The 25,180-nt window shown below is 46.8% G+C and overlaps 1 protein-coding gene across 3 annotated transcripts in view; it reads left to right on the top strand.

Annotated features, from left to right (window-relative positions):
- Window positions 1-1,228: 1,228 nt before the first annotated feature.
- LOC103541855 (choline/ethanolamine transporter FLVCR2-like) overlaps window positions 1,229-25,180 on the top strand; it is a 61,784-nt gene continuing 37,832 nt past the window's right edge. For 2 of the 3 annotated variants that reach the window (XR_011532905.1, XM_008508750.2), the window contains exon 1: window positions 1,231-1,847. Coding sequence is in view for 2 of the 3 variants with exons in the window: in XM_008508750.2 (XP_008506972.1) it covers window positions 1,338-1,847 (510 nt within the window). In the remaining variant the exon portion in view is untranslated. Of the gene's footprint in view, window positions 1,848-25,180 lie in introns of all 3 variants that reach the window. The other variant, XM_070593652.1, reaches the window with a different exon arrangement.

Genomic DNA, 25,180 nt, shown 5'->3' with positions numbered 1-25,180 from the left:
TTTCCAGATGAAGACATGAGGCACAGAGAGGTGGAGTACCTTAAGTTACGGTACACACCTAGGAGTAGCTAAGCCGGTGTTTGCACCCAGGGAGACTCTGGGCTCTTATCCCTCCCCAGGGCTGAAAGGGATCAGTGGGAACAGGCACTTCCGCCCTGCAGGCCTGCCTTTCTGGAGGCGAGGACTTGAGGGCTTACCCTCTGGAAAGGGCTGAGCCCAGCAGGCGGCAGCCTAGGGTACATGGGTGCAAAGACAACTTACAGACCCCGCCCAGAGGCAGCGCTGTGCTGGGCCTGTCACCACAAACCCGCCCCCGCTAGATCCTAAACGTCTGCGAGCTCCCCTGCACCCTCCGCCCTCAGGGCCCCGCCCAGGAGGCCGCCCGGGCATCCATCAGGAAAGAACAGCCCTCCCTCCCAGGTTCCAGCCCGAGATCCCCAAGATAGACCATGTCCGCAGGGAAGCAAAGAGCACAGGGAGTTTCTGCGACTGCGTTTTACCCCAGGAGCGCAACCAGACCGGGAGATGCACAAATGTCTGTTTCAGCCGAAAATTCAGGGGGAGTCTGGGAGCCCAGCCAAGCGGGGAAATGTCAGGAAGCCCTCTTGGATTCCCCAGAGCGCCTTTGGGGCTCCGAGCACCGGTGCGCGCGCAGGGATGGGACCCGGCACGGAGGAGACTCCGTTTGGATAGTCACCTCGGAAGGGCAGAGAGACTTATTTGCGGCGTCCCCCGGGAGGCGGCAAATGAATTTGAGGGGCCGTGCGGGGAAGGGGGGTTAACCGGCGGTTTCCATGGCGCCCGGGGCGTGTAAGAGGAATGCACCCCAAGCTGTGGCGAAACAAGTGCGCTGCTGGGCCAGCCCGGCTGGAGAAGGCGGGCAGGAGTGGAGGCGGGGCGGGGGGTACGTCGGACTAGATCGGGCGGGGCCGTCACGTGCGCCCTAGGGGGCGAGGCCCCTAGCCTGCAGGGCAGCGAACAGAATCCGGCGAAGTGGCTGCGCAAGGAGCGCACTTCTGCCAGGACTGAGGGGCTCAAAGCGGCCAGACGCCCTGGAACGTCTCCAGGAACCGATGGCCAGCCCCAGGCTGAGGCGTCTGCCTTGACTTGGGGACAGCGGTCAGCAACAGAGGACGCCAAGGAAACGTGGGAGTAGATTCTCGGGGTGAGCGCAGGGAGGCCCGCTCGCGGCTTTTCCGCAGGCTGGGGTCTTGGTTTATTCGTGGGCGGGCCGGGGCAAATGCCTCGTCAGCTCTAGGGGACCAGCCGAGGCCATCGTCCCTTAAGACCGCCGGTGTCCTCAGCACCTGTCGAGGGTTCCGGGAGAGGCTGTGATTATGGGGAGTGAAGATCACAACCAACGGGAGGGCGATGACAGCAGTAGCTCTGGCCCCGAGGACCTTAGCGTGATCAAGGTGAGCAAGCGCCGGTGGGCGGTGATCCTGGTGTTCAGCTGCTACTCCATGTGCAACGCTTTCCAGTGGATCCAGTACGCCTCCATCAATAACATCTTCATGAACTTCTACGGGGTCAGTACCGTAGCCATCGACTGGCTGTCCATGTGCTACATGCTGATCTACATCCCTCTACTCGTGCCGGGCGCCTGGCTGCTGGAGAAACTCGGCCTGCGCACCATCGCCCTCATGGCCGCCGGTCTCAACTGCCTGGGGGCCTGGGTGAAGTTGGGCAGCCTGAAGCCACATCTCTTTGCAGTCACCATGCTGGGCCAAGTCATCTGCTCTGTGGCGCAGGTCTTCATCCTGGGCATGCCCTCCTACATGGCTGCCGTCTGGTTCAGGCGTGATGAGGTTTTAAGAGCCTCCACTATAGCTGTCCTTGGCAATCAGGTGGGTAGAGGATCTGCGGATGTTCAGAGCAATGGGCGTCATGTCATTGTGAGACTGAGTGGCTTAGCTTGTCCCTAACTGTGTGGGAGAACTGACTATGCAGTTCTCTGACTTGAGCAGTGTTTGTGACTCTGGGTGACTGGCTGGGTGTGACTGACAGTGTGAGTGAGTGATGATGACTGGGTGACGGTGTGTGAGAGGTGCTGGGAAACAAAAGGAAGGGACCTTTTCTGTCACCCACAATTTCTCCTCCCCCAGCAGAAAGCATGCTTCTGGAACATATGCTGTTTATGTGATCTCTTTACTGAACCTGTCAGTCCATCAGCTTCGACCTGTAACTTAGGAAAGCTGTTCTTTCTTGGGGAGCAGCCCTTGGGGGTCAGACTCTTCTGGTGTCATCAGAATTTGGGAGGTGTTTTTAGCCTGAGCAGCCAGCTTTCCTAGAGTCAGCATCTCCCGTCCTGCAGAGAGTCGCGGAGCGGTGCCCTGCTGGTGCTGGGTACTGTTCTTACCTCCTTTTATTCACAACTGAAGCCAGGACAGTGGGAACAAAGCTTTGTGCCAACCTCCTTCCCTGGGGTTTAGAGACTAGTCCAGCAGTATGGAGTAGAAACCTGGCTCTGAATTTCCAAGGCCTAGAAACCTTGGAAAGGCCTGGAAAGTTCATATCTTAATCCCTTCTCTTTCCTTTTTGGAAGGAGAATCTCAAATTCTTTGCATCTCAATGTGGTTATGACCCAGAAGGGTAGGTGAATTATGAATTTGCTGTTTCCTATTATTATTTTTTTCAGTTTTTTCAATTTACACCTTATTGCCTTCCTCTTCCCATGTCCTTTAGATATAGTCACCTATGCATTTGTTTAACAAGTATTTATTTTTTTAAATTATTATATTGAGGTCATATTGCTTTATAATGTGTAATTTCAGGTGAACATTGTTATTTATCAATTTCTGAATATACTTCATCGTGGTCACCCCCAGTAGTCTAAATTTTGTCCGTTATCATACGTATGTGCTCCTTTATCCCTTTCACCCAATCCCCCAACCCAATCCCCTCTGGTAACCACTAATCTGTTCTCTTTATCCATGTTTATCCATGTATGTGTTGTCTTCCACGTATAAGTGAAATCATGCATCATGTGTTTTTCTTTGTCTTGCTTATTTCTCATGATATGATACCCTCAAGGTCCATCCATGTTGTTGCAAATGGGACAATTTTGTCTTTTTTATGGCTGAGTAGTATTCCATTGTCTCTCTATACCACATCTTCTTTATCCATTCATCTGTAGAAGGGCATTTGTGTTGCTTCCACATCTTGGCTATTGTGACTAATGCTGCAATGAACATAGGGGTGCATAAATCTCTTTGGATCATTGATTTCAAGTTCTTTGGATAAAATACCCAGTAGTGGGATAGCTGGATTGTATGGTATTTATATTTTTAACTTTTTGAGACATCTCCATACTGTTTTCCATAGTAGCTGCACCACTTTGCATTCCCACTAGCAGTGTATGAGGGTTTTCTTTTCTCCACAACCTCTCCAACATTTGCTGTTTTTTGTCTTGGTGATTATAGTCATTCTGCCAGGTGTAAGCTGATATCTCATTGTAGTTTTGATTTGAGTTTCCCTAATAAATAGTGATGTTGAACATCGTTTCATGTGCCTGTTGGCCATCTGTATATCTTCTTTGGAAAAATGTCTGCTCGTATACTCTGCCCGTCTTTTGACCAGGTGGGTTTTTTTTTATTGTTGAGTTGTATGTGTTCTTTATATATTTTGGATATTGACCTCTTGTCAGATAAATGATTTCAAAATATTTTATCCCAGTTGGTAGGTGGTCTTTTCGTTTGTTCGTGGTTTCCTTTGCTTTTCAGAAGTTTTTTAGTCTGATGTAGCCCCAATTATTTATTTTTTCTTTTGTTTCCCTCCCTGAGTAGACATGGTACTTAAAAAGAAGCTGCTAAGACCAGTGTCAAAGAGGGTACTGCCTATATTTTCTTCTAGGCGTTTTATGGTTTTATGTCTTACATTCAAGTCTTTAATCCATTTTGAGTTAATTTTTGTGTATGGTGCAAGATAATGGTCTACTTTCATTCTTTTGCATATGGCTGTTCAGTTTTCCCAGTACCATTTATTGAAGAGACTTTCCTTTGTCCACTGTATATTCTTGGCTCCTTTGTCAAAGATTAGCTGTCCATAGATGTGTGGTTTTATTTCTGGGCTTTCAATTCTGTTCCATTGATCTCTATGTCTGATTTTGTGCCAGTACCATGCCATTTTGATTACTATAGTTTTGTAGTATATTTTGAAATCAGGGATTGTGCTGCCTCCAGCTTTGTTGTTTGTTTCTCAGGATTGCTTCGGCTATTTGGGGTCTTTTGTCATTCCATATAAATTTTAGGATTCTTTGTTCTATTTCTGTGAAGAATGTCATTGGGATTCTGATTGGCATTGCACTGAATCTGTAGATTGCTGTAGGAAGTGTGGACATTTTAACTGTTTATTTTTCTGACCCATGAACATGGAGTATCTTTCCATTTCTTCATGTCTTCTTCAGTTTCTTTCAATAATGTTTTACAGTTTTCAGTGTACAGGTCTTTCACCTCTTTGGTTAAGTGTATTCCTAGATATTTTATTCTTTTTTGTTGCAATTGTAAATGGAATTGTATTCTTGATTTCTCTTTCTGCTGGTTCATTGTTAGTGTGTAGAAATGCAACTGATGTTTTGAAATTGATTTTGTGCACTGCAACTGTGCTGTAGTTGTTAATTATTTCTAATAGTCTTCTGATGGATTCTTTAGGGTTTTCTGTATATAGAATCATGTCATCTGTAAACAGCGAGAGTTTCATTTCTTCCTTTCCAGTCTGGATTCCTTTTATTCCTTTTTCTTGCATAATTGCTCTGGCCAAAACCTCCAGTACTATGTTGAATCAGAGTGGCGAGAGTGGGCACCCTTGTTCTGTTCCTGTTCTCAGAGGGATGGCTTTCAGTTTTCCCCCATTGAGTATGATGTTGGCTGTGGGTTTGTCATACATGACTTTTATTATGTTGACGTACTTTCCTTCTATACCCATTTTATTGAGAGTTTTTATCCTAAATGGATGTTGGATCTTGTCGAAAGCTTTCTCTGCATCTACTGAGATCATGTGGTTTTTATTCCTCATTTTGCTGATGTGGTGTATCACATTGATTGATTTGTCGATGTTGAACCATCCCTGCATCCCTGGTATAAATCCCACTTGATCATGGTGTATGATCCTTTTAATGTATTGCTCTATTCAGTTTGCCAATATTTTGTTGAGGAATTTTGCATCTATGTTCATCAGTGACATTGGCCTGTGATTTTCCTTCTTTGTGTTGTCCTCATCTGGTTTTGGTATGAGGGTAATGTTGGCCTTGTAGAATGAGTTATGAAGTGTTCCATCTTCTTCAATTTTTTGGAATAGTTTGAGAAGGATAGGTATTAAATCTTCTTTGAATGTTTGGTAGAATTCTCCAGAGAAGCCATGTGGTCCTGGACTTTGTTTTTTTGGGGAGATTTTTGATTACTGTTACACTGTCTTTACTTATGATTGGTCTCTTTGGATTCTCTATTTCTTCTAGATTCAATTTTGAGAGGTTTTATGAATCTAAGAATTTATCCATTTCTTCTAGGTTATCCAATTTGTGGGCATATAGTTTTGCATAGTATTCTCTTGTAATCCTTTGTATTTGTGCAGTTTCTGTCATAATTTCTCCTGTTTCATTTCTAATTTTGTTTGAGCCTTCTTTCTTTTTGTTTAGTGAGTCTGGCTAAGGGTTTGTCAATTTTGTTTATCTTCTGAAATAGCCAGCTTTTCATTTCATTGATCCTTTCTACTGCTTTTTAAAAAAATCTCTATTTCATTTATTTCTGCTCTAATTTGTATTATTTCCATCCTTCTGCTGACTTTGGGCTGTGTTTGTTCTCCTTTTTCTTGTTCTATTCGGTGTAGTTTAAGACTGCTTATTTGGGATTTCTTTTCCTTGTTGAGGTAGGCCTGTATTGATATAAATTTCCCTCTCAGCACCACTTTTGCTGCACACCATAAGAATTGGTATGTTGTGTTTTCGTTTTCATTTGTCTGCAGGTAATTTTTGATTTGTTCATTGACCCAATGGTTGTTCAGTAGCATGTTGTTTGAGCTCCACCTATTCGTGACTTTCACAGCTTTTTCTCATAGTTGATTTCTAGCTTCATAGCATTTTGGTTAGAAAAGATGCTTGATATGATTTCAGTCTTCTTCAATTTATTGAGACCTGCCTTGTTTCCCAACATATGGTCTATCCTTGAGAATGTGCCATGTGTACTTGAGAAGAATGTGTATTCTGCTGTTTTTGGATGGAATGTTCTCTATATATCTATGCTCAAGTGTTTCATTTAAATCCACTATTTCCTTGTTGAGTTTCTGTATGGATGATCTATACATTGATGTACATGGGGTGTGGAGGTCCCCTACTATTATTATGTTGCTGTCAATTTCTCCCTTTAGGTCTGTTAATAGTTGCTTTATACACTTTGGTGCTCCTGTGTTACGGGCATATATATTCATAAGTGTTATGTCCTCTTGGTGGAGTGTCCCCTTGGTCATTATATGCTGCCCCTCTTTGTCTCTCATTACCTGTTTTGTCTTGAAGTCTGCTTTGTCTGATATAAGTATGACAACATGTGCTTTCTTTTGTTTGCCATTAGCTTGAAGTATCATCATCTATCCCTTCACTCTGAGCCTGTGTTTGTCCTTAGAGCTGAGATGTGTTTCCAGGAGGCAGCATATTGTTGGGTCTTGTTTTTTAATCCATCCAGCCACTCTCTCTTTTGATTGGAGAATTCAATTCATTTTCATTTAGAACAATTATTGATATAATTACTTATATACTTAATATGTGTATCTGTATAATATATCTATAACAGATTAATGGCATAATACTGCCATTTTATCTCTTCTTTGCTGGTCATTCTATATTTCTCTTCTTTCTCTTCCTTTGTATTTCTGACTGCCATCTCAGTTTGGTGGTTGTCTGTGATTGTTTTCTCAATTTTGTCTTTATTTATGATTTGTGTCTCTGCTCTGATTTTTCATTTAGTGGTTACCATGAGGTTTGTATAAAAGTTCTCGTAGATGAGATACTCCATTTTCTGATAGTATCTTATCTGTATTAGCCTAAGCAGGTTCCATCCCCTCTCCTCTTCCCCTTCTGAGTTATTGTGTCACAAATTGTTCTTTTCTGTGTTGTGAGTTTGTTACTATATTGAAGTGTTTGTAGTTGTTTTTGATGCTGACATTCCCTTTGTCATTTATATTATAATTAAGTGGTTACTGAACTATTCTGATATAGAGCTGCAATTTTCTGATTTTGTCTATTTATCTCCTTGCTCAGGGTTTTGTAAACTTTACCTTTTTGTTACAAGTAGGAGGGCTTCCTTCATCATTTCTTGTAAGGGAGGACTAGTGGTGATGAACTTCCTCAGTTTTTCTTTTTCTGGGAAAGCTTTTATTTCTCCATTGTGTCTGAAGGATAGTTTTGCTGGAGAGAGTATTCTTGTCTGAAAGTTTTGTCTTTCAGTATTTTGAGTATATCATTCATTCTCTCCTAGCCTGTAAGGTTCCTGCTGAGAAATCTTCTGAAAGCCTGATTGTGATTCCTTTTATGTTGTTTTCTTCTGTGTTGCTGCCCTTAATATTTTTTCTTTGTCATTGACTTTTGCCAGTTTTAATAGTATATGCCTTGGAGAAGGTCTTTTTGCCTTGATGTAACTAGGAGTTCTCTTGACTTCATGTGCTTGTAAGTCCAGTTCTTCAGGTTTGGGAAGTTCTCAGCTATTATTTTTTTGAACAAGCTTTCTGCTCCTTTCTCCCTCCCTTCTCCCTCTGGAATACCTGTAATCCTTATATTGCTTTTCCTAATTGAGTCAGATATTTCTCAAAGAATTTTTTCATTTTTTAAAAAACCTTAGTTCTTTTTCCTTCTCTATCTGAATCATTTCTATATTTCTGTCCTCTAAATCACTAATTCTGTCCTTCATAACATCAGCTCTATTTTTTATAATTCTGGATTATTTTTTATCTCATTAATTGTGTTCTTCATTTCTAGAATTTCTCTTTGTTTTTTTTCAGAGTTTCAATCTCTTTGGTGAAGTATTCCTTCTGCTAATTAATTTTTTTCCTCAGCTCATTGAAGTGTCTTTCTGAGTTTTCCTGTAACTCGTTGAATTTCTTTGTGATAACTATTTTGAATTCTCTGTCATTTAGATTGTAAATTTCTGTGAGTTCAGGATTAGTTTCTGGGACTTGTCATTTTCCTTCTGCACTGAAGTGTTAATGTAGTTCTCTGTGGTGTTTGATGAAATGATCTTTTTCTGGTGCATTTGTGGTAGTAGCACTTCGCAAATTCTACCTGCCTCCAGTGTGGGGGAGCAGGAGCTGTGTTTTCTGATCCTGCCCCATCTGCTTGAAGTTGTGCAGATAGGGCTACTTTGCGTTTGCCTGGGCTGGCTGCAGGAGCTCTACAGTTTGCGCTCATGTGCACAGGGCCTCTGTGCTGGGTGGGTGGGTTGGGCACAATTGGCAGGGTCTCTGTGCTTGGCTGAGGACTGGCTGAGCTGCTGCATGCTGGGCCAGAGGGGCACCTACACCAGGGCTGAACCATCACCTGGTGAATCCTGTGGGCTGCTGTGCTCCATGGGCGGCAGTACCTTCTGAGTGGGTGGGGCGCCTTCTCCCCCATGCTGCACTAGGGGCATGGAGAACCCAAACAGAGGCTGACCTGCCACTCAGTGAGTCCCGTGGGTTGCTGTGCTCCATGGGCGGCGGTGCCTTCTGAGTGGGAGGGGCATCTTTTTATCTGTGCTTTGCTCAGCAGGCGGGCATCCATGTGTGGGCTGAGCTGCCACCACTTGGTGTAGAGTGATTCCACTGGCGGGGCTGCTACAGCACAGTGGGCATTCCCATGGGCTGGGCTGCAACTCAAAAAGCGTTCACATGGGCTGGGCTGACCCTGCCTCCTCTTACAGTTGCACTGGCTGCTATTTGAGGATCTTTGACCTGGCTTGCTGCTGCTGGGGAGGGAGAGGGGTGTGCTCACCTATTTCCGTAGCCTTTCAGTGATTAAATTCTACCACCTTCAGATGTAGAGCTGTGTGAATCTCTCAGACATCGTGTTGTGCTGTGCAAGGAATCCTCTGCTGGTCAATGAATGTCCATTTAGTTGTAACTCAAAGAGTAGAAAGTAAGGGGCTGGCCTGGTGGTGCAGTGGTTAAGTTTGCACATTCTACTTTTTGGTGGCCCAGGGTTCACCGGTTTGGATCCCAGGTGCGGACATGGCACCACTTGGCAAAAGCCATGCTGTGGGAGGCGTCCCACGTATAAAGTAGAGGAAGATGGGCAAGGATGATAGCTCAAGGCCAGCCTTCCTCAGCAAAAAGAGGAGGATTGGCAGTAGTTAGCTCAGGGCTAATCTTCCTCAAAAAAAAAAAAAAAAGAGTAGAGACTAAGGGAACAACTTACTCCACCATGATGCTGATGTCACTCCTTCTCTTCCAATTATTTGAAGCAAATATTTATGGACTCCGTTATCTGGACCACTGCTTCCTGGTCTCACATCTTCCCAAGCACATGCAGTGTGGCTATGTGTTTAACAAATGACCAGTGTAAGGGAGAAAGACATATTTCTCTACACTCTGGGTCCTTCTGGCTGGTCTAAGAATTAAATTGACACATGACAGAATAAGAGGAGAAAATCAAACAAACTTTGATAACATGTATACATGGGATAAACCCAGGAAAACTGAGTAACTTTTCATTTTGGCAGAAGCTGCCACCATAAATACCTTTTCCAGCTAAGGACAAAGGAGGATGTTGGGGGTAGTAGTTTGGAGCTTCAAAGGGGAGGAGGGCAATTCACATGGACATAGAAAAGCAGATGTTTGATAAAAAAAAAAAAATGTTTGTGGGGCTGTCTGTAGACACTGTGAGAGAACTTTGATAAAAATGGGCTTATAGCAAGGATCCTTCCAATCTATCATACCCAGCATTATCTATGGTGATGGCCTGTCCTGGGGACAGGCCTTCTATCATAAATTCTTTTAGGCACTTAGGGGGATGGTCAAAGTTTCTTTCAGAGTCTTTTGTCTTTAAAAATAATCAAGCCAATGAGACACCTTTTGGGGTGGCCAATTCTCATCCCTCACGCCAGTAACCATTAGTTCTTATAGGCCTGTTTTCTCTTACCTGTTCATTGCATTTAGAAAATTTAATCTTTTCTTTAAATTTCTCGTTGGATCAGACATTTCCAAATCTTCTCTAAAGGCAAATTTCCATTCTGTTCATCTTCAGCACCAGGCAGGTAACTTGAGTTAAATTTCCCTGAGTGGGGAGGTCCTGCCACTGGGGTAAAAGCGTAAGCAGTCCCTGAAAGCCAACAGAGGGGGCTTCTTTAGCACACAAACAGGCAACATAAAATCCTGTAGTCAGTTTTCTTTCACCTGTAGCTTTGAATGTTCTGAAGATTGAATTGATTTGAGGTCTGGGATGAAACAAGATGGATCTTTGGTTCAGGGTAATGAACAAATAGGGGTTGAGAGGGACATCTGCCAACTCCCTGCCCTCTAAGGGGATGTGACTGTGGATTTTAACATCCTCTGTGCAGCCCTGCTGGTGGGTTTGACGCTACTGGAAACAAAGAACAGAGTATAGAGGATTTCTTTTCAGTTCCCCACAAGGTTTTTATACTATCTGCTTTGCCTAATTGCTATGGGCAAACTGAAGGGGATGGAAGCTAATGTGTATCAAACACTTACCATGCGCAAGGCACTTTTTCATCCATGGTTTAATTTTTCAGCTCTGTGAGGTAGGTGGAACTGTCCCCATTGTTCCAGATGAGGACACTGAGACCTAGATGAATGCAGCAGCCTTCTCTGGGGTCCTACGGCTGCTGAGTGGTAGAAGGGAGATGTGAACCCCGCTCCCCCTCCACGCCTGTCATAGCCAGTGTTGAGTCTTCAAGGGGATAAAACATTTGTTTAAAAAAAAAAAGGGCAGGATTCTGAGGTTCAAATATTGCCCCAGTGTCTTCAGTGTCCAGCAGTTTTCTGAAGGGCCTGGCACCTGTCTTCTGTTCTGAAGTTCCCAGCATCAGCATTGGCTCCCCACCGCTGTGCTGTAAACTGCGAAAGAGCTCAGTCTGTCTCTGAGCCTAGCTCCACAAGAAGGAGGGGCTCCAGTCTCTGGGAAGAAGAAACCAGCGAGGCCTGAGCTGGGGTGAGAGAGGGAAGGGGTGTCTGAGACTGCAGCCCAGGCTGTTCCCTTTCTGTGGTCCGCTCTGACCAGTTGCACAGGTGGGAACAGCTTGGCAGTTTGTAGCAACACCTGTTCCATTGTTTCAAGGGAATATGATCTGTGTGGAGTTTTGAGTGATGTGGACACGTTGTGACTGGGCAAGGGTTGGAGGGCTTTGTGTTGGAGTCTGGTGATGGCTTCATGGCACACGGTGAGCCAGATGCGGGAGCTGGAAGAGAGCCTCAAGTCAGCTCCAGCCCCGATGACGAGCCCACAGCACTGACACTTCCTCAAGGACTCTGGGGCATCTTGTAGCCCCGCAAAACCCAGAAATAGAGTAGGAGTGAATCTGTTTGCTTTTCGAGGTAAAGAAAATACAGTAGCCTTACGGAATCAGTTCTGTAGAATTCACACCTGGCTGGGTTGTCGAAATAGTGCTGTCCAATAGAAAGAAAACGCAAGCCACTACTGCAAGCCACGTCCATAACTAAATTTCCTAGTAGCCACATTAAAAATAGGTAAAATGTAAATTTAAAAAAGTCAAAACAACAGGTGAAATTTCTTTTAGTAGTATATTGTCTTTAACCCGGTATATCCAATTATTTCAACATGTAATCAACATAATAAAATGACTGCGAAGCTATGTTACGTTCTTTTCAGCACATATTCTACACTTACGGCTTAGATGCTTTTTGCAGTAATGATGTGGTGTCGTCAGTACCATCAGGTTTTAGCAGATCTGGAACAAGGCTGCTATTTCTAGAGGAGGAAAAAGTTGTCGTGGCGTCTCTTAGGGTCCCTGACTGGGTCTAAAAATTCGCTGACAAAGTCAAATTAACAGGAGAAAATCATCCTGATTTCTTTAATGTAGGTAGGACATGACATAGGAACCCTACTGTTCCTTCATGAGGAAAGGAAGAAACAGACTTAGGTACCTCTTTTGTTGTTGCTGAGGAAGATTTGCCCTCAGCTAACATCTGTGCCAATCCTCCTCTATTTTGTATGTGAGTTGGCATCACAGCATGGCTGACGAGTGTTGTAGGTCTGCGCCTGGGTTTCCAACGTGTGAACCCAGGTCGCTGAAGTGGAGTGCACCGAGTTAACACTCAGCCACGGGGCCGGCCCTAGACCTGTGTACTTTTGTGCTAGGTTTCATGAGGACAGTCGTGAGGGATGTGAATAGGTACGGAGTATGATGTAACTGTAACTGGGGGAGCCGCGCAAGGCCCGTCTGTCAGGATTCGTCTTGGGGCGTCCCTTTGTCTTCAGAGATAAGGGTGCTCCCTTCCTCGGAGTCTAGGGAGGGCGCCTCTCACAGGAGGGCTTTGAGGCCTGTTTCAGGGAAGAAGGGCGAGGCCGTGAGAGGAGGTCAGAGGGATCTTCCTGCTTCTGCCATTTTCTCAGACTCCTTCAGCTTCAAATATTATCATGCCAAGGTGCTGTATTTTGGGGAGCGTGTCCTGAACCCTCTCATATTTCGAGCAGTTGGAAATCAGAGTCTAGCAGATAAAGATGGGCTCTAGGAAACCGAGGCCAGCCTCGAGGAGGTTGTACTTGCTGGACAGGCTGATCATATGGCATCACCCAGAGAGGCTGACTCAGGACCAGGGTTGTAAGGTGGGCCGTCAGCCTAGTCTTCTTCCAGAATCGTGGTCACTTGGGTCTGTTAAAGCACAGGCTTATCATTCTGGATCTTCTAGTGTCAGAGGCCTTTCAAGGTCGGGGGGAAGTTTGGGGAGGTGAGGGCAGACTCTTGTTCTCTTCCTTTGTTGTTGTTGCTCAAGGCACACAAAGTGCCTGCCCACATGGCTGCCCACTCTCTGGCCTCCCCTCACGCATTAGAAGAGAGGAACGGACAGGGCCTCGAGAGCAGAATGGAGCTAGTGGGGACCCAAATGAGACGGGGTGGAGCTGGGACCACAGCCTCCAGTGCTCATTGGGGCCGGCCAGGTCATATACATGGGGCAGAGTAGAAGTGACACTGGAGTGTGGTGGGGTCACAGCAAAAGTGAGAACATGTATCTCACCGAAGGGCAGCAGCGGCTTCAGCACCTGCCAGCCGTTGACACACAGAGTGTGACCCAGTCTGGTCAGGCCCCCTTTTTTTTTAAGGAGAAAGCAGAAATCCGGATTTTTAATGTGAAATATATTTTCTTTTTATTGTGGTAAAATATACATAATATTTATCATTGTAACCATTTTCAAGTGTACAATTCAGTGACATCAAATATGTTCACAATGTCGTGTATTACCACTGTCTATACCCAAACTTTACATCATCCCCCACGACTCTGTACCCAATAAACAATGACTCCTCCCTTCCCCCCACCAGCCTCTCGTGACCTCTGTTCTGCTGTCTTTACGAATTTGCTTGTTGCATAAACCTCACACAAGTGGAGTCATACCGTATTTGTGTTTCTGTGTCTGAAATCTGTATTATAATGCTGATAACTAATTCAAAACTTGTATTATTATTATATTCTGTTTTGAAACTGTGCGTCAGATAAACTGCCCATTTGAGACTTCTGGGGAGGGTAACCCTAAACCCAGTCCCGTTCTGCTCTGTCCTTCCTCGGAAAGCCCTCACCAGAGATGCAGGCAGTGGAAATGAGCTCAGAGGCTGGCAACTCTGGGGAGGAAACTAGACCAGTGCTCGCCAACAATGGTCGTTCGCCTCACCTATGGGGCTAGGTAAAAATACAGATGCCTGGGTCCCCCAAGGACTTCCTGAACTGGCCTTTCTCGGGGAGCGGCCCAGGCTCCTGTATTTTAAACCAGGCTTCCAGCTGAGGCTCATGGTCAGCACTTCTTGAAGCCATCTGGAGAGAGGACCAGCATGCCGTGGGAAGGCATCCTCTTGCTTGAAGAAACGTTCTTGTCAGGGCTGATTTATCATGTGTTTGCTGTGTGCTGTGTCCACTGTCCAGGGGGAAGCCATTGGGAGCTGAGCTACTCACTCTTCAGATTGAGGGGAGAAGCAGGGCTGGGGGTGGGGTTCATGATTCTGATTCACTTAAGGTTCTGAAAATATACTCGAAGTCCTGGGGTGGGGGTTGCGGGTTGGGGAGAGGGGAAGGCCCTCATGGAACGTGAGGCAGAAGCATTTCAGTTGCTCCACATCCTCCTGTTTCTGTTACACTCAGCTCCGTGCACTGGACGAGGCTTGGGATGGCCTGGCTGGACTTCTGTCTTGGCTTTGTGGCCTTGCCCGACATCGTCGCAGGTGCCCGCCAAGTCCACAGCATCACGTCTGAGTCTTCAGTTTAGTGGTCCAGGGCCCTCCTCCCTCCCCATTCCTAACCAGCCTGTCCCTTGTTCCCTCCCAGCCTTGTCTCTGCTCTGACCAGTCTGGCTCCTTAGTTATCTCCTTGAAGATACACTGCTTAGGGAATAAGTCTTAGGCCGTGGAGAGTGACATCAGCAAGATGGTGGACCAGGAAGCTCCAGACCCTCACTCCCTGCAGAAACATGAAACAAACTAGAACCTGGCTAAAATGCCTTCCCTCTTAGAGCCATGGCAATCCATCAGAGATCTGTGGCAACCAAGCAGACGCCCAACCTGGAAAAAGCCGCATTCAGAATGTTAGGGATTTCACGGCCTTCTTCCCCACCCTGGCCTTCCTCCTCCTCCCTGCTGGGCCTCCCAATGCCTTGTTCCCTCTGCAAACCACAGAGAGCAGAGCGGACCCAATTTGCACCGTTTTAACCTAGTTATACACTAACAGTGAGCAATGCAGAAAAAAAATAGAAAACAATTCTATTTACAATAGCATCAAAAAAAAGGACTTAGGAATAAATTTAACCAAGGGGTAAAAGACTTGTACATTGAAAACTACAGGACGTTGCTGAAAGAAATTAAAGATGAATGGAAAAACATCTTGTGTTCATAGATTGAAAGACTTACTATTGATAAGATGTCAGTACTATGTAAAGCAGTCTGAAGGTTCAATGAAATCCCTATCAAAATCCCAATGAGGTTTTTCACAGAAATTGAAAAATACATCCTAAAATTCATGTGGAAGTGCAAGAGATACTGAGTAGCCAAAAATATCCTGGAAAAGAACAACAGAGTTGGAGGTCTCACACTTCTTGATTTCAAAACTGCTAACAAAGCTGCAATATCCCGACAGTGTGGTGTTGGCATCAGACAAACACAGACCAATGAACTAGAGTCCAGAAAGAAATCCTCTCCTGTGTGGTCAAATGATTTTCAATAAAGGGTACCAAGAATATTCAATAGGAAAAGGATAGCCTTAAAAAAAAGAAGACTTTGTTTCTTAGAGCAGTTTTAGGTTCACCGCAGAATTAGAGGGAAGATACAGAGATTTTCCATATACTCCCTGCCCCATTATCAACATTCCCCGGCAGCGTGGTACATTTGTTACAATTAATGAACCTACATTGACACATCATTGTCACAAATCTTTTCAACTAGTGGTGCTGGGAACACTATAAAACTCACACAAGAAAACATAGGGAAAAAACTTCATGACACTGGATTTGTCAATGATGGCATTGATTTCTCTGATATGATACTAAAAGCATGGGCAAAAAAAGATAAATTAGATTATATCAAATTTAAAGACTTTTGTGCATCAGAGGACACTATCAATAGAGTGAAAAGGCAACCCTCAGAATCGGAGAAAATATTTGCAAATCATATATCTGATAAGGGGTTAATATCCAGAATATATAATGAACTCCTACAGCTTGACAACAAAAACAAACAACCCAATTTAAAAATGAGCAAAGGACTTGAATAGATATTGCACAAAAGAAGATATATAAATGGCCAATAAGCACATGAATAGATACTCAACATCAGGGAAAATGCAAATCAAAACCACAATGAGATACTGCTTCACACCTATTAGGATGGCTATTAGAAAAGAAAATAAGAAAAGTGTTGGCAAGGACTTGGAGAAGCTGGAACCCTGTACACTGCTGATGGGAATGAAAATGGTGGAGTCATGTGGAAGATAGTATGGTAGTTCCTCAAAAAAAATTAAATGTAGAATTACCATATAATCCAGCAGTTCTACTTCTGGGTATATATCCGGAAGAATTGAAAGCATGAACTTGAACAGATATTTGTACGTCCTTGTTCATAGCAGCGTTATTCACAATAGTCAAAAGGTGGAAGCAACCCAAGTGTCCATCTGTGGATGAATGGATAAACAAAATGTGATATATACATACAGTGGAATATTATTTAGCCTTAGAAAGAGGAAATTTTGATAGATGCTTCTTGGATGAACCTTGAAGACATCGTGCCAAGTGAAATATGCTAGTCACAAAAGGATAGACAGTGTCTAATTCCTTATGTGATGTATTCTGGCGTCTTTTTTTCTGACACCAACCTGTACTCCAATTCTCTAACACCAGCTAGGTGTCCTCCAATTCAGTTCAGTTCTATCACTAACATCTTGGAGTTAGTGCAGACCCTGTTAAGGGCTCAGTTCCACAAGACTGCCTCCACTGAAGTTGCCATTTCCAAATCCTGGGGGTCACCCATGCTTCTGACTGACTATAAATTAGGGGTTTCCACAGCCCCTCCTCAGATTCTAGAATGGCTCAGAGAACTCAGGTAAACATTTTACTTTCATTTCCTGATTTGTTACAAAGGATACAACTCAGGACCAGCCAAATGGAAGAGATGCCAGGGGGAGGTGTGGGGGAGGGGCAGAGAGCTTCCATGTCCTCTCTGGGGACACCACCCTCCCAGCACTTTGATGTGATGTGTTCACCAGCATGAAAGCTCGCTGGATTTCCTTGTTGAAGAGTTTTTGTAGAGCTCAATGTCCAGCTCCCCTCTCCTGCTCAGAGGTGGGGGGGGGGGGTTGGGAGTTCCCAAACTCTGATGACTAGGCAGTTCTTCTGGTGACCAGCTTCATGATGAGGCTGTCAAGGGCCCCTGGTCACTCTCAGTCACCTGATTAGCGTAAATTGGAAAGGGGGCCCTTTTGAATAACATGAATAATACTCCTATCACTCAGGAAATTCCAAAGGTTTTTGGAGCTCTCTGCCAGGAATGGGGTCGAAACCCAAATATATGTTTATTATAGCACAGGTGCCTACAGTAGTCAAATTCATGGAGACAGAAAGTCGCATGGTGGCTGCCAGGGGGGAGGGAATGGAGAGTTATTGTTTAAGGGGTACAGAGTTTCAGTTGAAGAAGATGAAGAAAGTTCTGGAAATGGGTGGAGGTGATGGTTGCACAATAATGTGAATGTCCTTATTGCCACTGAACTGTACAGTTAAAAATGATTAAGGTGGTAAATGGTTAAAATGGGAAATTTTATGCTGTGTATCTCTTTTCCTTTTTTTTCTGCTTTTTCTCCCCTAATCCCCCCAGTGCATAGTTGTATATCTTAGTTGTGGGTCTATACTGTGTATCTTTTACCACAACCTCCAAAAAAAAGGTACAGCACTTGTGAGATGTTCTCTGCTGGCTGGGTACCTGCTCACCTCCTGCCTTCCCGTCATCAGCCTGTGCTTGGAGGAACTCGTTCCTTGCCCTCTATGTGCTTGCTGAGTTTACTAGGATCCTGGCCTTTGTTTTCTGGTGGTTTGAGTTTCCCCCTCTTCCTTCTCTCTTCTCCTGTCCTCTTCCCCTCCTCCTCCACCTCCTCTTCTGACTCAATGGGAAACTTTTTGGGGGCCTGGAACCTTCACTAAGACATCTCTCCTATGGCTCAGGGCTCTGGGCGTAACAGGTGCTTACAAATGAATGGACAAATTAATAAACAGGCTTCCATGTCCTGAAAGGAGTTAGTGACCAGTCAGTTAACCGAGAGCTCAGGTGGTTGGAGGAAGGCATTGTCAGGCCTGGATTGTCTTCCCGGTGTGACTCAGTCTTGTTCCTTCAGTGGAAAGAGCTGTAAGTCTTTACTGTGTGCCTTGAACTGTGCCAGACCCAGGGTGGTTGAGGACACTCTCTTTAGCTCTGCTGGGTGCCCTTGGACAAGTTCTTTAAGTTTTCTAAGTTTTGGCGTCTTCTTTCATAAGATGGAGATAATATTGGCTATTGCAAAAGGTGGCGGGTTGGATTAAAAGAGACAATAAGTGGAGGGCACTAAGCTAGCAGACTTTACCAGATGAGAAGTGCAAAATGAAGACAGATGCTGTCAGTACTATCACCCATAAAGGTGGTTGCTCCTGTCTTCCGGAGGGGGGGTGGCTCCTGACGTAGAAGGAGAGGCCAGTACTTCAGTGCTCCTAGTACCCATGTGGCAGGCTTAAGGATATGTGTGCACAGGGCATTAAGAGGTCACAGCCTGTGCGAGGACATTACCCCAGTGTGAGCGCAGTGGGGAGAAGCAGGACAGCTTCCCTGAGGACGCGATGGTAATAGCAGTTCTTAGTGAGCGAGGTGACTGAGTGTTGGGTGCATAGAAGAGGGTGGCCCTTCCAGCAAGTTTCCAGGCAGCATCCTGATGGGCACTTCTCCCTCGTGAGAGCTCCTGGAAGTGAAAGCAGTGCAGGTGCTGGAGGTGTGTTATCGTCCCAGTGTGTGGTGAGGAGACCTGATGTCTGTGATGAAAACTAGGGGGTCCCCGTGAGATTCTGGGCTGAGCCCCCCCCGCCCGCACATTGGACTTTAGTCTCATAAACCTCAGACTCTGCTGAAGGAAGTGGGGCGCCCAGCTTATCAGGTGGACACAGCTGTTTTCCACGGCCTGGTTCTTGATCTTTTTCTAGCAGTGCTGTTCACAGGATGCCCTTCCCTTGACTTCAACTCCCCTCTGCCCTCAACGTCAAACAGCCCCGTGCGGATTGCAGGATGAGGGTTGGAGCCCCATCAGGGATGCTGAAGAACCATCAGGTTACAGTGAAAGCTGGCGTTCCCTCTCTCTTTCTTCTGTGTCTCCTGACTTCTCTCCAGCACCATTCCCAAACTTGACCGATGGAGCACCTCCCTTCTCTTGTTTCTGCAGGACTAAGGGCCTGTTACTTTGCTGGGCCATTCAGAGGGGGGAGGGCATCCTGCAGGCTCAGGCGGCCTACCCAGAGTCTTCTGCTTTCTGACCTCATCACAGGCATTTTTCCCTTTTTGTGCTGTGTGAAAACTCTAGCTCACACCTCACCACCCACAGTTCAAGAGGAGGCCTTGCCCAGCGTGAGGGCAGGTAGCAGCGGCACCTGCAGTGTTTGCAGAAGGGCGAGATGGGAGGCAGGCCCGGGTTCCACTTGCTTACCAATTTCTCGTGATTGGACGATGTGTCTCAGAACCTTATGATGGAGCAGGGTTGGCTTTATCCCCCATACGATTCCTTCTCTAGAGAGGAGGTGAACACAGCCCCTTTCAGTTCCAGGTGACCCCCTTTGATGGGACAACCCTGCTCGATCCAGAAGGGAGGGGCACAGAAACTGTAGCAAATTTGGAGGTTATTTTTTCTTCTAGTTTTCCTCTCCTCTCCCCTCGAAATTGCTGATTTCTGCCCAGAACTCCTGTGTCAGCGTGGCTGGGTCTCCTTTGGTGGCTCTGCAGGCAGCCATCTGTGCACAGGCTGTTTGCTGTGTCCGTGTACTCTGAGAAATGTAGGACGTGAGCGGCCCTGGGTCCTTATGTTAAAGCAGAGCCCATTCCAATAGGCTGTTTGTTTGGGGTGGTGGCTGCCATGTGAGCAATCCACGCCTGCTCAGACCTTTGTCCTGGGTTTCCTGTTTGGTGCTGGACCTGTTGGTGGAGCCCTCAGTGAGCTCACTCAGAGGACCACTTCTTCTCTGCCCAGGAGCTAAATAGGAGCACACAGCTGTCTGGCACCATCCCTGTCTAGGATGCATAGGGAAGCCAGCTGCTGAGAATTATCTCTGGATTTCTTTCCTTGGGGCAGCTGAGATCAATTGTCTTTAAGTGTGGTCCATGAACCCCAACACTAGAACCATCTGGCGTGTTTGTTAACAATGCAGTATCCTGGGCACAGGGCAGACCCCAGGAATTAGCCTCTGTGGGTGGCACTCAGGAGTCTGTGTTTTTGATTCTGTGCCAGGGATTCTGATGCTCACTGAAGTTGAGAAGTCCTGCTGTGGAAGCCATGGAACTGCAGTGCAGCTCTGCTGCCAGCTGTTTGGGCCCCCAGCATGGCACCTGCCCTCCCTGGGCATCAGCTTCATTATCCGTAACAAGAAAGCCTGCCTCACAGCGTTGCCGCCAAAGTGAAATGAGGGAGAGAGTGTGTGAAGCTGCTGGCTCCAGATAAGCCCTCTGTAACTGTAGGGAATCCCCATCTATTGCCTCCCTCCCCACCAAACTCCGGCTCTGGACCAATTTTTCTGCTATCTCTAGTTTGCAGCTCCTTCCTTTCATGTTAGCTGTCGTCCCTAGAAGTTTTGCTGACAGTTGCTCCTCCCTGATGTGTCACCGTTGGGAACTGAAGCAGACCCACCTCTCTGCTCTCTCTGCTGATAAGTTAGGTTGGCCCCAGTGTCCCCACCTTCTAGACAGAAGTCAGCCCCTGCAAGACCTTGCTCATGTCACCGAGGCCATGCCTGGCACACAGCAGGGACTGAGAACATTTGGATGGAAAGAGGCATGACTTGTGTTCTGGTATAACACGTTATCTTTGGGACATTGTCTTCTATTTCAGAAGGAAGATTCCAGAGCATTTTCTCTGATTGCCATTTAATGACGTGTCAGCCACAGCCTTAGGAGGTTGGGAGTGTGGTAGGGGAAGAATGTGCCTAGAATGGCTTCTCTCGTCAATGTCGGAAAATGGTGGTGGTGGCACAGCATGGAACGGATTAGGTCCCACCATCATGAGATAGGGCCCGAGATTGTGAAGTTTTCTCCTGAGAGCCTGGAGGTCCCAGCCTTACCACATTTTTCTCCCAAGCCCCTTACAGTTGCAAGTGGCAGTGATCAGTGGTCATGAATGGGGACTGGTGGGGTAGGACAGTCCTTGTGAAGATGTTGCATCTTCTCTCTCTCGAGTTCTTCTCTCGCTCCTTAGGGAAGAGGGTAGCCCATTATCTGCCCCAGGAATGGCTAGCCCTGTATTCTCATGCTACTCCACAAAAGTCCATGACTTTTACTAGGGTGTCCCCACCCTGAACCAGATCGCGGTCCCTTGCAGATAACCCACACAGGCCCCGGGCCATTCAGTCTTTGTCTCTCTTTGAATTCTACTTGTCCTGGATGGCATCCTCCAGCCAGCCTCCCTGTGTCTCCCCAGTGGACAGCAGGTAGTGTGACAGATGAGAGCCAGTGAATGAGGGCTCTCCTCCCATGGGCCTGTCCCTGTCACCAAGTACAACCTTGGATTAGTGGCCACACCCTCCATTTAAAGGGCTCAGCACCCTGACCTTTACAGTCAGTTCTTGAGAGCTACTTTTGCTTTTCTGAGACAATGCACCACCGCCTTCATTTATTTATTGAGCAAATATTTACTGAGTGTCTGTTCAGTGCCAAGCAACATTCTGAGCTCTGAGGCTGAAGCAGTGAGTGGGAAAGCAAAGGTCCCCGAGTTCCCCTTTAAGGGAAGAGAGAGTAGACTGTAAGGGCGTCATTGAGGGAGGGATGATGCTGGAAATGTCAGGCCACGTAGGAGGGGCGCTGGCTTCAGAGCAGGCTATTGGCAGATGTTCTCCTGTAAGTAGGCCCCTGAGTAACTCGCTAAATCTCAGGGCCGGATCTGGTGGTGCTGCTGTCTTGGGGTGGTGTTACATATGGGTGACTAATAGTTTTCCTGGTACAAGGCTTAGATTTCTTTTTCTTTCCAGATTTCTCTCTGGGATCATGAGGTAGGGTTAGTTAACTTGTGAAGTTGGCTTTTTAGGAAAAAACCACAGGGGGCTCACGCTGTCTGTTTCTGGAGACACACCCTGAAATAAGAGGAAGTGGGTCTGGCTCATGGCAGCCCTTTAAGCAACAACTCTTCCAGGGCCTGCCCGTGAGTAACCCCCAGGGTCTGAGTTTCAACTCTGAAAATGGCAATGAGAGGGCTGTCACTAAGCGAGCGCAACCAGACTGAGAAGAAAACTTGGGAGGATTAGAAATATTTATTGTCACAAGAAGTACTTTTGGGAATGACAGCGTGTGACATCGCAGACAAAGGAGACAATTCTTCTGCTTTGGGCTGTTTTACGACCTGCTGTCAAAGGCAGGGAGTGGTACAGTTGAGCACAGGACAGTATGGTCCATCTGTTGGCTGCTGCGTGCTGGTGTCTGGGACAGAATTGGTGGGAAGTACCCAAGCATTTGAGCGGAGCTTTGCATGTTGGCTATTTCAAATGTGAAAAGCTTGGAGAAAGTCAGCTCTGCATTCTGTGCCTTGGCTGTCCTGTTGGTTCAAAAGATTCCGTCTCGTTTTTCCTCTTTCCCAGCTGAGTCCCTGGGGAAGTTCTATGAGCCTATGGTCGTTGGCGGCCAGCACCCTCAGACGGAGGGACGTTTGAGTGGTGAAGCCGGCATGACACGGGCTCTCGGTGAAAGGGGAGGCAGAAGAGGCTTCACGTCTGCCCTCATGTGGACCTGCACTGACCCTTGCAGATGTCACCATGAGGACAATTTCAAGAGGAAGACCAACCCTTACAAGGAGGGGTGTGTGTACCAGGAGCCTCCTGAGTTGATGACTGAAAGTGGCCACAACTATGAGGCTCAGCTGAAAAAAATAAATAAAGCTCTTTGTCAGCATCCTTTTTTGTTTTAATCAAAAGATTTCCCTGTAGAACTCAGACCCCTCCCCTAAACTTAGCATCTTCTCTATTTACAGCCTAGGGTTCCCCTGCTCTTCAGCCACCTTGCACTCCCCAAAGATGAGGAGGAAACCCAGCACCAAGGCTGTAGGTCAAGATCAAGGTATATTAGATGTCTATAAGCTTGGTGGTGTGAGCGCCTTGTCTCCTCTACCCTTTGGTGTGGTGCTTAGTATCAGTAGGGGCTCAGTAAATTTGTGTGTAGATTTGAGGGTGAGAAGTTGATCAGTGTACTTCCAGTGGCCTCCATATCTGATCTTGGGGCACCCCAAATTTGAGGTCTTCCCTGTGTCATTCCACCTTGCCTCTGCTTACTTTTGGTGGTAAACTCTTGGAATACAGCAAACTGCTCCTGTGCCCAACTTGTATGCTGTAGAGGAAACTGGAAATACTTCTTAGGTTTGAGCTGCACAATTGTAGAAGTCATCTCTTTCTTCAGAAGATAATTCCCAAACGCCATCTCTGTGAACCTTAGCTTCTGATTAATCTTTGGACTGTAATCCCATTGCTAGTGTACCCAGAGATGTGTAGATACACCACGTACCTAGCCGTGCATCATGTAAAGACACCCTTGTGGGGGTGGCCTCCTGCTTCTAAGGGTTGATGGGCTTTAAGTGTCAAGTGTTTAAGTGGGCTTTAAAGGACCCTCAATCACGCTTTTAAATAGCAGACTTTCTGTGAGAACCTTGTCTGGGATTAAGTTTCCACCCACGTCTTTCCCTGGGTCTGGGCTCAGGGCTGCTGCGGAAGGGAACTAATGTTTTCCTGACGGTCTGGTTAACTGCAGCCCATTCATTCGACAGCCATTTATGGAGTAAGCCCCTGTTCTGGTTCCCAGGCTCCAGACTAGTGTCAGAGGAATGGCTGAACACCAAAGGATTAGAGAAGTTTGGGGCAAGCAGATCTCACTAGCTTGGATAACCGAGGAAGACTCAGTGAAGGAACTGACGCTGAGACGGGCTCTGAAGGACTGAGAGGGAAACCTTTCCAAGCAAGGCGACTGCTCGGATCAAGGTGGAGGCCAGAGGTGGAAAGGTTGGAATCGTGACTCGTCCAATCTGGCTGGAGAACCAGGGACCTGGAGGGAAGTGGGTGGAGACAGACTGGAAACTAGGTGAAGAAAGCCAAGAGCAGCAGGCTGAGGGGTTTGGACTTCCGTGCTCCCTCTGGGAGGGCCGACTCCTTGAAGGTCTTGAGCGGGGGCTTTGTTGGCAGTGCAGCTCCGAGGAACGTGCCCCTGAATACGCTGTGCAGGGTGACGGAGAGAGACCCGGGTCGCTTGAAGGAGACGGGGCACATTCAAAGTGGGCTTCCGGGGAGGCCTGGGAGGGTCTGGGACGGAGAGGACGCGAGAGGGCAGAGTCGGAGGTGACAGAGAGCTGAGAAAGAGCAGAGAGAAGGGGCAGGAGCCGGGGAAGGAAGAGGACGAGAACTGGGGCGGGGGGTTTGCCTGACTGCCATAAAGAAACCAAGCGCGTCCTGTGAGTCCCAGCAGCCTCTCCGCTCCTGCCGGGCGCCATCGCTGGGTGAGGGTGTGCGGGCTGGAAGAGCCAAGCTTGCACGTCGGCGTGAGTGCCTCGTCGGTGTAGAGCATCCTGCTGAGCAGTCCCTTCAAGTGAGCTCATTTAGTCCTCAGAACAACCCCGCGAGCTCGATAGTTTGACTAGGTGATATCATCTTCCTTTTCTGGGTTAGGAAGCGGGCACTAAGAGGTGAATTAACTTGCCAAGGTCAGACTGCTAGTAACTGGTAGCGCTGGGATTTGAACTCAGATCTCTCCGACTCCAGAGCCTGAGCCCTTGACCACTGTATTCCAGTGAGGATGTCTCCAAGGAAGGTTGGGATGGAAAGAAGGAAAGGTGAGGGGTTCATTTCAAAGTGAACAACAGGGGCCGGCCAGGTGGCGCAGCGGTTAAGTGTGCACTTCCGCTTCTCTGCGGCCTGACATTCTCTGGTTCGGATCCCAGGTGCGGAAATGGCACGGCTTGGCATGCCATGCTGCGGTAGGCGTCCCACATATAAAGTAGAGGAAGATGGGTATGGATGTCAGCTCAGGGCCAGCTTTCCTCAGCAAAAAGAGGAGGACTGCCAGTAGTTAGCTCAGGGCTAATCTTCCTCAAAAAAATACACCCCCAAAAACAAAAATAAACCACAAAGTGAACAACAGGGGTGTGACCTCCGGGTGTGAGCTCCTCAAGGAGCAAGGTAAGCCCCATAGGTCACAAGGAGACCCAGTTTGAAGTGAGGGTTCAAGCCCAGGGGCTCTGCTGAGGGGAAAGCTGCTGACCCAATAAGGGGACATTTTTGACCCTCAGTGCCAGGGAGCCAGCTCCTGGGAGC

This window comes from Equus przewalskii, chromosome 25, assembly GCF_037783145.1.
Source record: "Equus przewalskii isolate Varuska chromosome 25, EquPr2, whole genome shotgun sequence".
NCBI classification, from domain to species: domain Eukaryota; kingdom Metazoa; phylum Chordata; class Mammalia; order Perissodactyla; family Equidae; genus Equus; species Equus przewalskii.
Note: the sequence above shows the minus strand (reverse complement) of the source record. Positions and strands in the feature narration are given on the sequence as shown.